Genomic DNA, 12,960 nt, shown 5'->3' on the forward strand with positions numbered 1-12,960 from the left:
AGACAGTTTCAATTTGGGGCCTAGCACATCATGTTCGAAAGCTGCTTCCCTACCCCGCCCCCCCTCCCCATGTGAATTATTATACTTCCTCCTGCCTGGCGCAAACCACACTTTGCTTGCCAAACTTATGGCTGAATACCCCCGAGGACTTTCTGTAGCCTCCCAGCCGCAGCTCAGAAACCCAAAGCCGTTTCCACGTGAAACAACCAAACACAGTCCACTAAGCCTAAGGTCCGCTACAGTGACGGCTACTGCATAAAAGGCGAATAAGAAGGCAGCGCCCCCTTCTGCTCCCACCCCCTTCTCGTCTGCAGCACCCAATTGCTTTTCTTTGTCCTGTGGTCCGCGCCTGGGATTGGTCGGAAGCGGGACAGGCGCGGGACCAGTGCGCAGGGGCCGAACGCCGAGACTTGTCCGTCATGTGCGGCCGCCGGTCCTCCCCGCCTCGCTGCGCGCTTGGCGAGGCTGGGGGGCGGGGCCCGGGAGCTGCTGCGCCTGCGTTGTGGGCGTTCTCCCGGAGCAGCAGCTGCCGCCGCCGCCGCCACCACCACTACCACCACCACCACCACCACCGCCGCCGCTGCTGCCGCCACCGCCACCGCCGTGTTCGGGTGTAGAATTTGGAATCCCTGCGTCTGGTTAACAATGAAGCAGAGTTCGAACGTGCCGGCTTTCCTCAGCAAGCTGTGGACGCTTGTGGAGGAAACCCATACCAACGAATTCATCACCTGGAGCCAGGTAGGGGTGAGGGCACGGCGGCCTCCGAACCCCCTGACTAACCGCCTTCTCTCTCTCTCTCTCTCTCTCTCTCTCTCTCTCCCCCTCCCTCCCCTCACTCTCCCCCTCTCTCTCCCTCCCGTGGGGCTGTCCCTCGCGGCCTGCGGCTCGACGCCTTCTGCGCGGCCCGCGGCGCGGGGTGGCGGGGTGGCGGGGTGGCGCGGGCCCCGGCGGTCAGCCTAGCGAGGGACCCCTCGTATTGTTCGCGCGGGGAGCCGCGGGGGTCCCGGCCGGCGCCGCTGGCTCAGGCCGCGGTGGGGGAGGGGCGGCCCGCGCCGCGGCCCGGGAGGCCCCGTAACGGTCCGGCCCCGTCGGCGTTCGGAACCGGCCCGGCAGGGCGAAGGCGGCCGAGGAGCCGAGGGCGCTGGAGCCACGTTACTGCACACTCATTCTCCGTCCTCCCGCCGGGCTCGCGGGTTACGAATCGCTGAGGGCACACGCAGCCCTGGGCGCGAGGGTTTGTCTGAGGAAATCTTTACCTCAGCGACCCGATTCTCCTCACTCAAAAATACACCCCGCTTGGCGCTGGGTTCTTTATGAGGAGAGCAGTCAGAGGGATACAGGCAAATGTTCAAACGCAGGTTACTGTTTCTCATTGGGTTTCGAAATCTTGTATAGAAAATGGTACAGCATTCTTTGGAAATTCTGAGCCATTTGTATATACAAACGGATTTTTGTGATTATTTTAGTAAAAGTGCTGTAATAGACAGGTGTTCAGTAACTTGGTGAGAAGCTAACATGAATCACTAAATTTCGCTGAACAGTTACTGGGAGAGTGGGATATGATGCCTTGACTATTGGTTTGATCCCATCTCCGCCACTAAACAGGAATGACCTTAGTCAAGCACCTTATCTTGTCTGGCCTAAGTTTCATCGTCCTTAAGATGAATGAGTTGCCTGGGTGATGCAAGACCCTTCTAGTTCCAAATACAAGATTCTAAGCAGAATGATTATTACATAAATAGTGCATTTGCGTTTGAATGCACTCTCAGGCTGTTGGAATCATTTTGTGAAGCGGAGTGGATTTTTCTTATCTGTTTGGGGTATTTAGTTGTTTAGAGGGTTGCCGAAGAGTAAGTGAAAACTACCTTCACAGTGCCTGGCACCTGTTAAGTGCTGAGTAAATGTTACCTCCCTTCTTTCTCTCTTTTCTATTCCTGTCCTATTATAGCTCTCACTTTTACTTACTTTTAAAAGGGAGCACTGTGTTGAGTACATGGGAGTTTCTGACTAGTGTTAACCCCATATTCTTTCCTATATTACTGTCATTTGTTCATTTCTTTATACCCCTTCTAGGACTTAATTTTTTTGAAGGTCAGTATCATCAGCTGGATGGTGTGTGTTAACTATTTGATGAATTCTGTACAGTTGTACAAAGAAAGGTGAAAATAAGGAAGCCAGCCGCCAGCATACACTTAAAAATAAACAGATGTCTCATGCTTTTCATCAGTCAGAAGGATTAAAAGTTGACAGGGATGGATCAGCACAGACTGCTGTTACTCAGCCTTGTATTTATTAGAGATTGGACTGAGAGTCTCTCCCACCCAAGCTGACTTTATTATACGTTTTTGGCTTGTATGGTCATTTAAAAAAATAATTCTTATTTATCCCATAGGTCTAAGCTTATGTTTCACTAATTTTCTTATACATAATGGGACAGTTAAAATATAAATTCGTTGAGGGCAGAGACCGTGTTGGTACCAAGGACACATTAGGTATTTAATAATGGTGAATCAATCAAATCTTTTGGGATATGTGATGGAAGTGGTAGGGATGATAAAAATAAAATTATGCCTGAAAAGAATCTTAGAGATAATCCAGTTTAGCCTCATCATTATATAGATGAGGGTTGAGGCTTAGGTTAGATTTCTTATCCATAATTACAAAGCTAGCCCATTATTGGAGATGGGACTCTAACATAGATTTTTGACCTCTCAGATCAGTCTTCCATCAGGAGCACTTCCCTTAATACACTTTGGCACAATATTTAGTTTATATCAAAATGTTACCCTTTCACAAGTCAGTGGACAATTCTGGATTAATGTTGTCTAGAGCTTGTCTCTATTACTTTCCCATAGACTTTTCCAAAAGCAGTGTTAACAATGAAATGAAAGGTAAAACATTAATTAAACAATGATGTTAAATGGAAAAAAACTAAATAAGTTACTCTTATCTTTTAAAAGTTGCTATTTATGGTTGTTTCTGGTTTCCTTCAAATGTGTTTTGCTGAATTTCTGTCAAGGTAATTTAGCATTTATACTATCTGAGTGAAAATCCTATTAAGACCTTTTAGAAGCAGCAGATGTTTTGGAAACCAGGAAATCTTTTATGCAATTTTTTTTTTTTTTTTTAAACTTGTGGAAAATAATTTACTCCTCTAGCTTGAGAGTAAGGCAAGGGGGAAAAACTTAACCAACTACAGTTTGAAAAGCTTGGCTTAAGATTCTTGAAGACTTACTCTTAGAGCTAGTTTTTCTTGAAACTTGTAATATGACAAAAATGAAAAATGAAATAATGCCCCATTATCATGATTAATTATAGAAATATAATATTCTGAGCAATCAAAACTATACTAAATGTGTTATTGATTCAAATAATAGAAATGTCTTTGGATCAGAGTGTCTTTAAGATATTTGTACATATTTTTTTTCCCATATTCTCCCCTTGAAAGTTTCTTTTTTCTTTTTTTCTTTTTTTAACATTTTCTATAACTTCAAAATTTTATATAGCTATTTTGGCTCTGGTAGGCAGTCTATTGCCAGAATCAGGGACAGAGATAGTACTGTTGGGCAACTTAAAGCTGTTTTAAATGTAACCAAGTCCTAAACAGAAGGCACAGGTTTAACTTGGAAGCAACTGCAGAAACTTGATATTCAGGGACAAGAGGTTGTAGAAGTTGGATGGAAGTTCTTGCCATTGATAGTGAGGAACAGTCTTTACTGTTACTGAAATTTGATAGTGTATGTTGAAGTGAAGCAGTTATAAAAGCAGGAAAGAACTGGAAGTCATTGTTTTATTAGTGTTACTACCTTTGTCTCTGTTCATATTGTTTGAGAAGACCAAGAAGTGATTTCTGCTAGAGACCTCATACCCATCTGTGCCCTTTGACATTCTCTACTTCTCCATCTCTCTCAAATCAGTATAGACAAATCAGGAAATAGGAGGGAAATGGAGCAAAACCAGAATTAGTCTCCTGTTTTCTAGCTGTTTTGAATTAATTTGAGCATTCAGATTCTGATGTTTTGGTATCGTTTTGAGCTTCCCAGAAACCATTGCATTATTACAGTAAGTTGAAAACAAGAAAGCCACAGGTGTGCCCGAATAGGGGTAAAATCCACTTTAGGTGAATCTACAGAAAAGTTGAAAGATTCATTGATGAGTATTTTCTATTTGTATACATAAAAGGGAGTGAACAAAAGACTCAGAAGGAATGGCTGGTGAACATTAAAAAGTTATGGACTGTTTTTAAAATGTTACAAATTTCTGTTCTGAAAAATGTTTTAGATTAATGGGTTTAAAGTATTAGATTATTTAAGAATATTTTGGATGTTTTTAAATGAGTACCAATTTGAGCACTAACAACTGTTGTTATTTGGAAGCTTGCCAACCTTTATGGGTAAAGCCTAAAAAGAAGCTACCCATGTCTCCCACCTTACACAGTCAGTAGTGGCTTTCTTCCCCTTGTGAAATGTGTTGGGAGAGTTCTATGTTCTATTGTTTGAGCCTCACAGGTTTAAATGGCAGTAAGATGGAATTTTTGCACTCAGAGGTTATCTACTAATTGTAGAGTGGAGACTAAAGGAATGACATAAACAGAGACACAGAGTATGAGTGAAGGAGGGTTGTATGAGAGAGGGAGAGCATGTAAAAATATAAGCAAGGGGCATTCATCTGATAGGATCCAAGAGTTAAACTTCTAAAAAGATAATTTGGTCCACTGTGGCCAATGATTCATTTATTTTGTTACTCACAAATATTTATCATGAGTATGTTATGACCAGCAGTGTGCTAGATACTTGGAATTCATTCACTAGTGAACAAAGTGGCTTTATAAACCTTATATTCTAGTGGAGGACACTGATAATTAAAAAGTAAGCAAACACAGATAATATAATTTTAGTTAGTGGTAAGTACCATGAAGGAAATAAAGAAGGTTAAAGAGAGATAACAGTTAGGACTAAGTAGGAGACAGAAGTCACATAGTATAAAAGAAAGAAAGAATTACTTTTAAATATTTTAAACAGGGAAAATGTAGAATTACTAACTATATCAAAGGAATTGGAGTAAACACTCTAAAGAATATAGGGCTGGCAGTTACAAGAATATGACTATGTCTCACTTAATGGCAAAGAAACCACCGGTGCCACTTTAGTGGAACTTATTGGAAGCTCATCCTTCAGAACTTGTGGGAGAAATACTCCTTTAAGGCAGCAGTTTGCAAACTATTGCCCATGGTCCAGTCATCTGTTTTGTAAATAAAGTTTAATTGGAACATAACCATGCTCAATATATTTACATATTGTCTATAAGGTATTATTACCTGCAAGCCCAAAATATTTACTGTCTAACCCTTTAAAAAAAGGTTTATCAGTCCTTGTTCTAGAGCACCCTTGAAAGCTATTCGTGGGGACATGTCTTGCTAGAAATACTCTGGTTTGAAACCATTGAAGGGAGAGAGAAAGCTGAGGGAAGCTGTTGGCCTTCTGCTGCTGACCTTCTGTACTGCAAGAGCTAGGTGCTGGAGAATGTGCCTACAATGTAGGAGCCTGCCAATGTTGAGGAACCAGGAAATAGGAAGGAGAACCCCCCCTCCTCTTATAATCTCTTTAGTATCTTCTATTGACAAAGCTTATCACCATGCCTTCTAGAAAAAGATATTTAAGGGACCCAGTCCCACGGTTGCAAAACAGGCAATGAAAAATGAATTTGGAGCAATAAACTGATAACTAGCACATAGTTATCTGGGATTTGTGGGCATCGATGAGGAAAGCCTCTCTGAGGACATGATGTTTGAGCAGACACCTGAACAATTAGGCCAGGCGAAAGAGAATGGCAGATGTAAAGGCTTTGAATATGGCATGTTCATGTGATTGGAGAAGGCCCCTGTGATTAGAATATCTTTAGAGAATGTGAGATTGAGGTTAGAGAAGTAGCAGGAACAGATAGTATAGGGCCTTAAGGCTGTAGTAAGAAGATTGGAAATCTAGGGAACTAATTTGTAGATTATCACAGTTTTCCACTATGGTATTGAAAATAGTGTAGCTGAAAAAAAATAGTGTAGCTGAGACTAGGGTATTTGCGGTGCAGATGTGAGAAGTTGTTGGATTTGGTATCTACTTTAAAGGTAAAGCAGCAGAATTTACTAATAAATTGTCTGGAGTACAGGAAAGACAGAGAAGAATTAAGAATGACTCAGATTTGGCCTAAACAAGAAGATAAATGATACCGTTTCCTCAGATGGGAGAGTATTCAGAGAAATGCAGGTAGAGATTCTGTTTGGCCGTATTAACTTTGATATTACAAATGAACACTAGTGTTACTTGAAAATTTAGCTTACATTTTGTTGACCATACTTATTCATATGACTACACCTAATTTCAAAGGAGGTAGGGAAGTTCAGTGCTAGGAAGGAAAACAGGAATATTTTTGAACAGTCTGAATGAGTTCTATACTCCAAGACATCCACGTGGAAATGTTGAATATGATGTTTGAATATAAGACACTGGCATTGGAGTTTGTGAGTGGTAAAGCCATGGGATTGGATGAGATCATCCAGGGAGAGAAATGGAGATGGAAGGAGCTAAAAGACAGGCCATTCTAATTTTTAGAGGGCAGGAAAGTAAGAAAAAGCTAGCAAAGGAGATTGAGAAGAACAGTGCAATAGGAGAAAAACAAAGGAGTAAGGTTATAGTAGTTAATGGAAAAAAATGGTTCAAGATAGAGAAGATGGTCAACTGTGTCAAGTGCTGAGTATTTTTATATACCTCTCCTGGTGTGTATAAGCAAGAATTTCTTTAAGGTATATATAGGTACGTATGTTGAAGAGTGGAATTGCTCGAAAATAAGATATGAACTATTCGACCTGAAGATAGTTCAAATTGTTTTCCAAAGAGATTAAACACTCTTATACTTAGCCATGCATGAGATTTTCCATTAATTCACATCCTCAAAACTTGATATTATCATTGTTCTTAATTTTTAACTGATCTAGTAGATGTAAAGTGTTCTCTCAATGAGGTGTTAACTTATATTTCCCTGATTACTAATATGTTCAAACACCTTTTCATATTTATTGGCCATATGTGTTACCTATTCCATGAAGTATGTGACCATTTTTCTATTGGGTGGGTTATCTTTTTTTTTTTTTTTTTAATTATTATTTATTTTTGAGAGAGAGAGGTGAGTGGGGGAGGAGCAGAGAGAGGAGATACAGAATCTGAATTAGGCTCCAGGCTCTGAGCTGTCAGCACAGAGCCTGACACGGGGCTCAAACCCACAAACCGTGAGATCATGACCTGAGCCGAAGTTGGACGCTCAACCATCTGAGCCACCCAGCTGCCCTTTGGGTAGTTTATTTTTTAATATTTGTAGAAATTCCTTGTATATTCTGTATATACATTTTGGAGGTTTATGTGTTGCTTATATCTTCTCCTAGTTTGAAGCTTATCTTTTTTTTTTTTTTTTTTTTTTTTCAACATTTATTTATTTTTGGGACAGAGAGAGACAAAGCATGAATGGGGGAAGGGCAGAGAGAGAGGGAGAACAGAATCAGAAACAGGCTCCAGGCTCTGAGCCATCAGCCCATAGCCTGACGCGGGGCTCGAACTCACGGACTGCGAGATCGTGACCTGGCTGAAGTCGGACGCTTAACCGACTGCGCCACCCAGGCGCCCCTGAAGCTTATCTTTTGATGAGTACAAGTTTTAAATTTTAGTATAATTTAATATATTCATCTTTTTTGTTCATGCTCTTTGTTTCTTCTGGATGTTTTTTTCTTACCTCTACCTCAGGGAGAGAAAAATATTTTTCCATTTCTCTTCTTTTTTTCCTGAAAGTTTTAAAAGTTTGCATATTTTGTGTAAGTCTTTAATTCACTTGGAATTGATTTTTGTGAGTGGTGTAAGGAATTCAGTTTCATCGTTTTCCATATAAATACTCAGTTGTCCTAGTCCCTTCATTGAGTAGTTCCTTCTTTCTGTGGTGATGTGTATTGCTACTTATGTCTTACAGCAAAATTAATCACAGGTAGATACTGTGATTTTGTTTCTAGGGTCTCTATTCCATTCCATTGAACTTTTTTTTTCTTCCCTCATCTCATGTCTTACTGTAGCTTTATACTGTCTTGCTTTTGGGAGGGCAGCTTATTCCTCAGTAGTACCTTGACTCTTGCTGGTCTTTGTTCTTCTGTACGTGTTTTAATATTTTTTTTTACATTTATTTATTTTTGAGAGAGACAGCACAAGTAGGGGAGGGACAGAGATAGAAGGAGACACAGAATCCGAAGCAGGCTCCAGGCTCTGAGCTGTCAGCACAGAGCCCAATGCGGGGCTCGAACCCACGAACTGTGAGATCATGATCTGAGCCGAAGTTGGATGCTCACCCAATTGGGTCACCCAGGTGCCCCTCTTCTGTATGTGTTTTAAATTAAAGTTCCACCAAAGAAAATCTGTTGGGATTTTAATTGGAATTGCATTGAAACTAAATCAGATTAGGGAAAATGGAAGTCTTTATGATATTGAATAGTCCCATAAACAAGACATGTTTTAAAATTCATTTTGTTTAATAAAATTATGTATTTTGGGCACCTGGGTGGCTCAGTTAGTTAAGTATCCAACTCTTGATTGCATGTCAGGTCATGATTTCACGGTTTGTGAGATCTTGAGCCCCACGTCCGGCTCCACCTTGACAGTGTGAAGCCTGCTTGGGATTCTCTGTCTCCCTCTCTCTGCCCCTCCCTTGCTCGCGCACACGTTCTCTCTCAAAATAAATAAACATTAAAAAAAAGTTTTTAAATAAAAAAAATAAAGTTCTTTATTTTTTGGTAATTGGGTCTTGCACATCTTTGTTAGATATTCTTCATAGGTATGTTAAGACATTGTAAGTGGAGGGGCGCCTGGGTGGCTCAGTTGGTTCAGAGTCTGACTTCGGCTCTGGTCATGATCTCATGGTTAATGAGTTTGAGCCCCACATCAGGCTTTGTGCTGACAGCTCGGAGCCTGGAGTCTGCTTCAGATTCTGTGTCTCCCCCTCTCTCTGCCCCAATCCCGCTTACACTCCTCTGTCTCTTAAAAATGAATAAACATTAAAAAAAAAAAAAAGATGTTGTATGTGGTATTCTTTAGTTAAAAGTACATTCTGGCTGTTGCTGGTAGTTAGAAATACAAATAACATTTGTATGTTGATAGATAAACCAGTGGGCTAATCATTTTACTCATGTGGGTAAAGTACTCAAGTGTACATCCATGAATCTGTGAATGATAGTTTTGTTCTTCCTTTCAGAGCTTTATACCTCCAATTTTTGTCTTTTTTTTGTTGGTAAGACCTCAGCATGTCAAATAGAAGCAGTGATCACAGATCACTTTTTCTTATTTTTAAAAGAAATGTTTTTTTATATTTTTCCCTTAAGTTAACTAGCTGTTAAAATTGAGAATTTTTAATTTATCTTTTTGTTGTTAATGTCATACTTATGACCCTTTCCCCTCTCAGTCAATTGCCAGGAAGGAGGATACAGGAAAAAAGTTGATTTTGGTGAGTTAGGAAGATGGATTTGATATAGACAGTAGGTTGAGAACATGGTGAATTAAAGAACATTATGCAAAAATGTTAACAGTTGAAAAATCCAAGTGTGAAGTTTGAGATGGGGCAGAGATATAGATGTGATCATTTATAATAAAACATCATATTTAATAAAGTCAGTACATTGCCTAAGAAAAGAGTGTAAAAGGTGTCATGATCAAGGATAGAAACCTAAAAAACACACTACATTTGATAGGTGAAGAAAATTGAAAGGAAACATGAGAGAGGGGAGACCTAATAGTATTTAGTTTCAAAGTCAAAAGAGTAGAGTATTTAAAGAGGAGATTGTCAGTAGTGCCAAATGAAATGCCACAAAGAGGTGTGGGAAGATCAGGACTGAAAAGAAGGCATTGAATTTGGCATTTGACATTTTAGAAAAAAATAGTTTGAGTAGAGTGAGGGAGAATGAAACCAGTTTTTAGCAGGAGTAAGTAGATAGTACTAAATTGGAGAAGGGGGCTTTGAAATAAATTTAAGTTTTGCAGTGAAGGAAAAGACAAATGGGGTAAATAGATTGAGAGGGCAGCAAGGTAAAGTTTTTTTAGATAGGAAAAAACATGCATTTTTAATTTTAATAGTTATTACCTAATAACCAATTCTGATTATCATCAAACTTTAAAAATTTTGCCAATCTACTCAGCTGGTTAAGCGTCCAACTTCAGCTCAGGTCATGATTTCTCGGTTTGTGGGTTCAAGCACCCATCAGGCTCTGTGCTGATAGCTCAGAGCCTGGAGCCTGCTTTAGAGTCTGTGTTTCCCTCTCTCTCTGCCCTTCCCCTGCTAGTGCTCTTTCTCTTTCCCTCTCTCAAAAATAAATAAACATTAAAAAAAAAATTTCAAATTTTGCCAGTCTAATAAGAGGAAATCATTATTTGTTTTGCTACACAATTATAATGAGATTGGGCCTCTTCTAAATTTTACATTGGATTTTTCATCTTACTGATTTTTTAGAAATTTTTAATTAATGCAATTAACTGTCATAAGTATTTAAAATATTTTTATGTTAATTTTCAACTTTATTGAATTTTTTCTAACTCTCTTAATAGTTATGTTTAGTTTCAGACACAAATAGTACAAATTCAAACAGTGGTTTAAACAGAATAGAGATGCATTTTCCTTTTAAGTCTGAGGATACCCAGTCACATTCTGGTCTTTTCAGCCATACTTAGTTTCTCTACCTCAGGGTTGCTGAAGCTTTAGTCATTAGCTTCAAGTTCCAAGCAGGGATATGGGATATAGGGGTTTGACACTTTGAATCTTTCCCCTTTTAGAACCTTTTCTGGAAGCCCCACTGAGTCCATTCTATTTATATCTTAATTGCCAGGGGTATATTTGGCTGCCTCTTTTTGTAAGGGGGACTGAGAAATGTGGTTGCAAATCAGACAAAATTGTGATTCTGTTCATAACAAAGTAGAGGATCATTTGTGTTTTTCCAGATGGATCTCTTCGTTTTTAAGGGTAAATAGTGTTCCTGTGTGTGTGTTGTGTGTATCAGTTTCTTTATCCATTCTTCCATTAAGGAACACTTAGGTTGTTTCCGTATCTTGTCTATTGTAAATAATGCTGCAGTAAACATGGGAGCACAGATAATGCTTTGAGATACTGATTTCATTTCCTTTGGGTAGGTTGTTTCCGTATCTTGTCTATTGTAAATAATGCTGCAGTAAACATGGGAGCACAGATAATGCTTTGAGATACTGATTTCATTTCCTTTGGGTGTATACCTAGGAAAGGGGTAGTTGCATCATGTGGTAGTTCTATTTTTTATTTTTTTGAGGAAACTTCATGGTGTTTTCATAATAGTTATACTGATTCACATTACCACAAACAGTATATGAAAGTTCCCTTTTCTTCACATCCTCACCAACACTTAGTTTTTTTTTTTTTTAATAATTGCCATCCTACCAGATATGAAGTAGTACTTCATTGTGGTTTTGGTTTTCATTTCCCTGATGGTTAGTGATGTTGATCACCTTTTTATATACCTGATGGCCATGGCCATTTCTGTATCTTTGGGAAAATGTGTATTTGGGTTCTTTTTTAATCTGTTTGTGTCTTTTTCTTTTTTGGCTGTTGAATTGAATGTGTTCCTTACAGATTTGGAATATTAATCCCTTATCACATATATTGCTTACAGTTATTTTCTCTTATTCCGTTAGGTTCTCTTTTTATTTTGTTTTCTTTGCCGTGCAGAAGCTTTTTAGCTTGATGTAGATGTTAGCTTGACTATAGTAGTCCTTTCTCTATGTGTATAAATATATTAAGTCATGTTGTACATCTTAAAAATACACAATTTTAGCTTTAAAATAACAAAAATCAAAAGGAGTTAGAGAAATTTGGGAATAGGGTAGGCAGCTAGCAGTTTCCATGAATAAATTATAAATTCTTTACCACTATGGCTTCTACGTTTACTTCATACTCCCAAAAGCATGGTTGTAAGCTTTGAGTTAGCATTGAGCAGTGAGTTAGCATTGAGCTTTTGTTTTTTTTCTTTCCAAATGGAAAGTTTATGAAATCATCCTTTTTTTCTCCAGATTTTCCCCGATATGAATGCTACTTGTACTTATTACACATATAATTATATTCATTATTATGTTATTATATATTATTATATAATATAATATATTGTAAATATAATTCTCAAATAGATTTGCTTATGCTTCTGTTCTCTCTAGTCCATTTTTTCTTTTTGACCGTCTCTTTAGTACAAAACTCTTGTTAACACTAATCCTTTCACCTTTATAGGGTAAGGTTAACACCTCTCTTCTCATTGTTTTTAGTATTTTCTTGCCTGTTGTTACATAATTATTTTACAAGTGAACTTCAGTACCTAATATTTGGTTGTGTTAGCATGTTTTCACCTCGTCTCCAAAATTTTCTTCTTAATTGAGAATTTAATGTATTGGTTGATTAGAGAGAATTGACAGCTTTACAGTTCTGTATTTGTCCCTCTATAGTTTAATGTTCTCATAAACATTGTGTATATTTTTAAGACTTATTTTTAGGTATGTGACTTTTTTCTATTGGAATCTTTCTATTATTGATTTCTTTATTCTATTTTAGTTTTAAATTGTTATGGTAAAATGTACCTAACATAAAATTAACCATTTTACCCATTTTTAAGTATACAGTTCAGTGGCATTAGGTACATTTACAATGTTATGCAGCCATTGCTTCCATCTGTCTCCAGAATGTTTTTCAACCTTCCCAACTGAAACTTTCTACCTTAGACAATAACTCCAAATCCTCCCTCTTCTTAGCCCCTAATAACCATTTTGTCTCTATAAATTAGACTATTCTAGATATCTCATATAAGTAGAATAGTACAATATTTGTCCTTTTATGCTTAGTTTATTTTATGTAGCAGGTCTTTAAAGTTCATCCATG

The 12,960-nt window shown here is 38.5% G+C and overlaps 1 protein-coding gene across 6 annotated transcripts in view; it reads left to right on the top strand.

The window, feature by feature from the left end:
- The first annotated feature begins 417 nt into the window (after positions 1–417).
- The window catches only part of HSF2 (heat shock transcription factor 2), a 41,315-nt gene continuing 28,772 nt past the window's right edge, over positions 418–12,960 (top strand). For 5 of the 6 annotated variants that reach the window (XM_045499438.1, XM_045499439.1, XM_045499440.1 and 2 more), the window contains exon 1: positions 418–738. In XM_045499438.1, coding sequence (XP_045355394.1) covers positions 646–738 — 93 coding nt within the window. In that variant the 5' untranslated portion in view covers positions 418–645. Of the gene's footprint in view, positions 739–1,148; positions 1,359–12,960 lie in introns of those variants that run through there. The other variant, XM_045499436.1, reaches the window with a different exon arrangement.

Source organism: Leopardus geoffroyi, chromosome B2, assembly GCF_018350155.1.
Source record: "Leopardus geoffroyi isolate Oge1 chromosome B2, O.geoffroyi_Oge1_pat1.0, whole genome shotgun sequence".
NCBI classification, from domain to species: Eukaryota; Metazoa; Chordata; class Mammalia; order Carnivora; family Felidae; genus Leopardus; species Leopardus geoffroyi.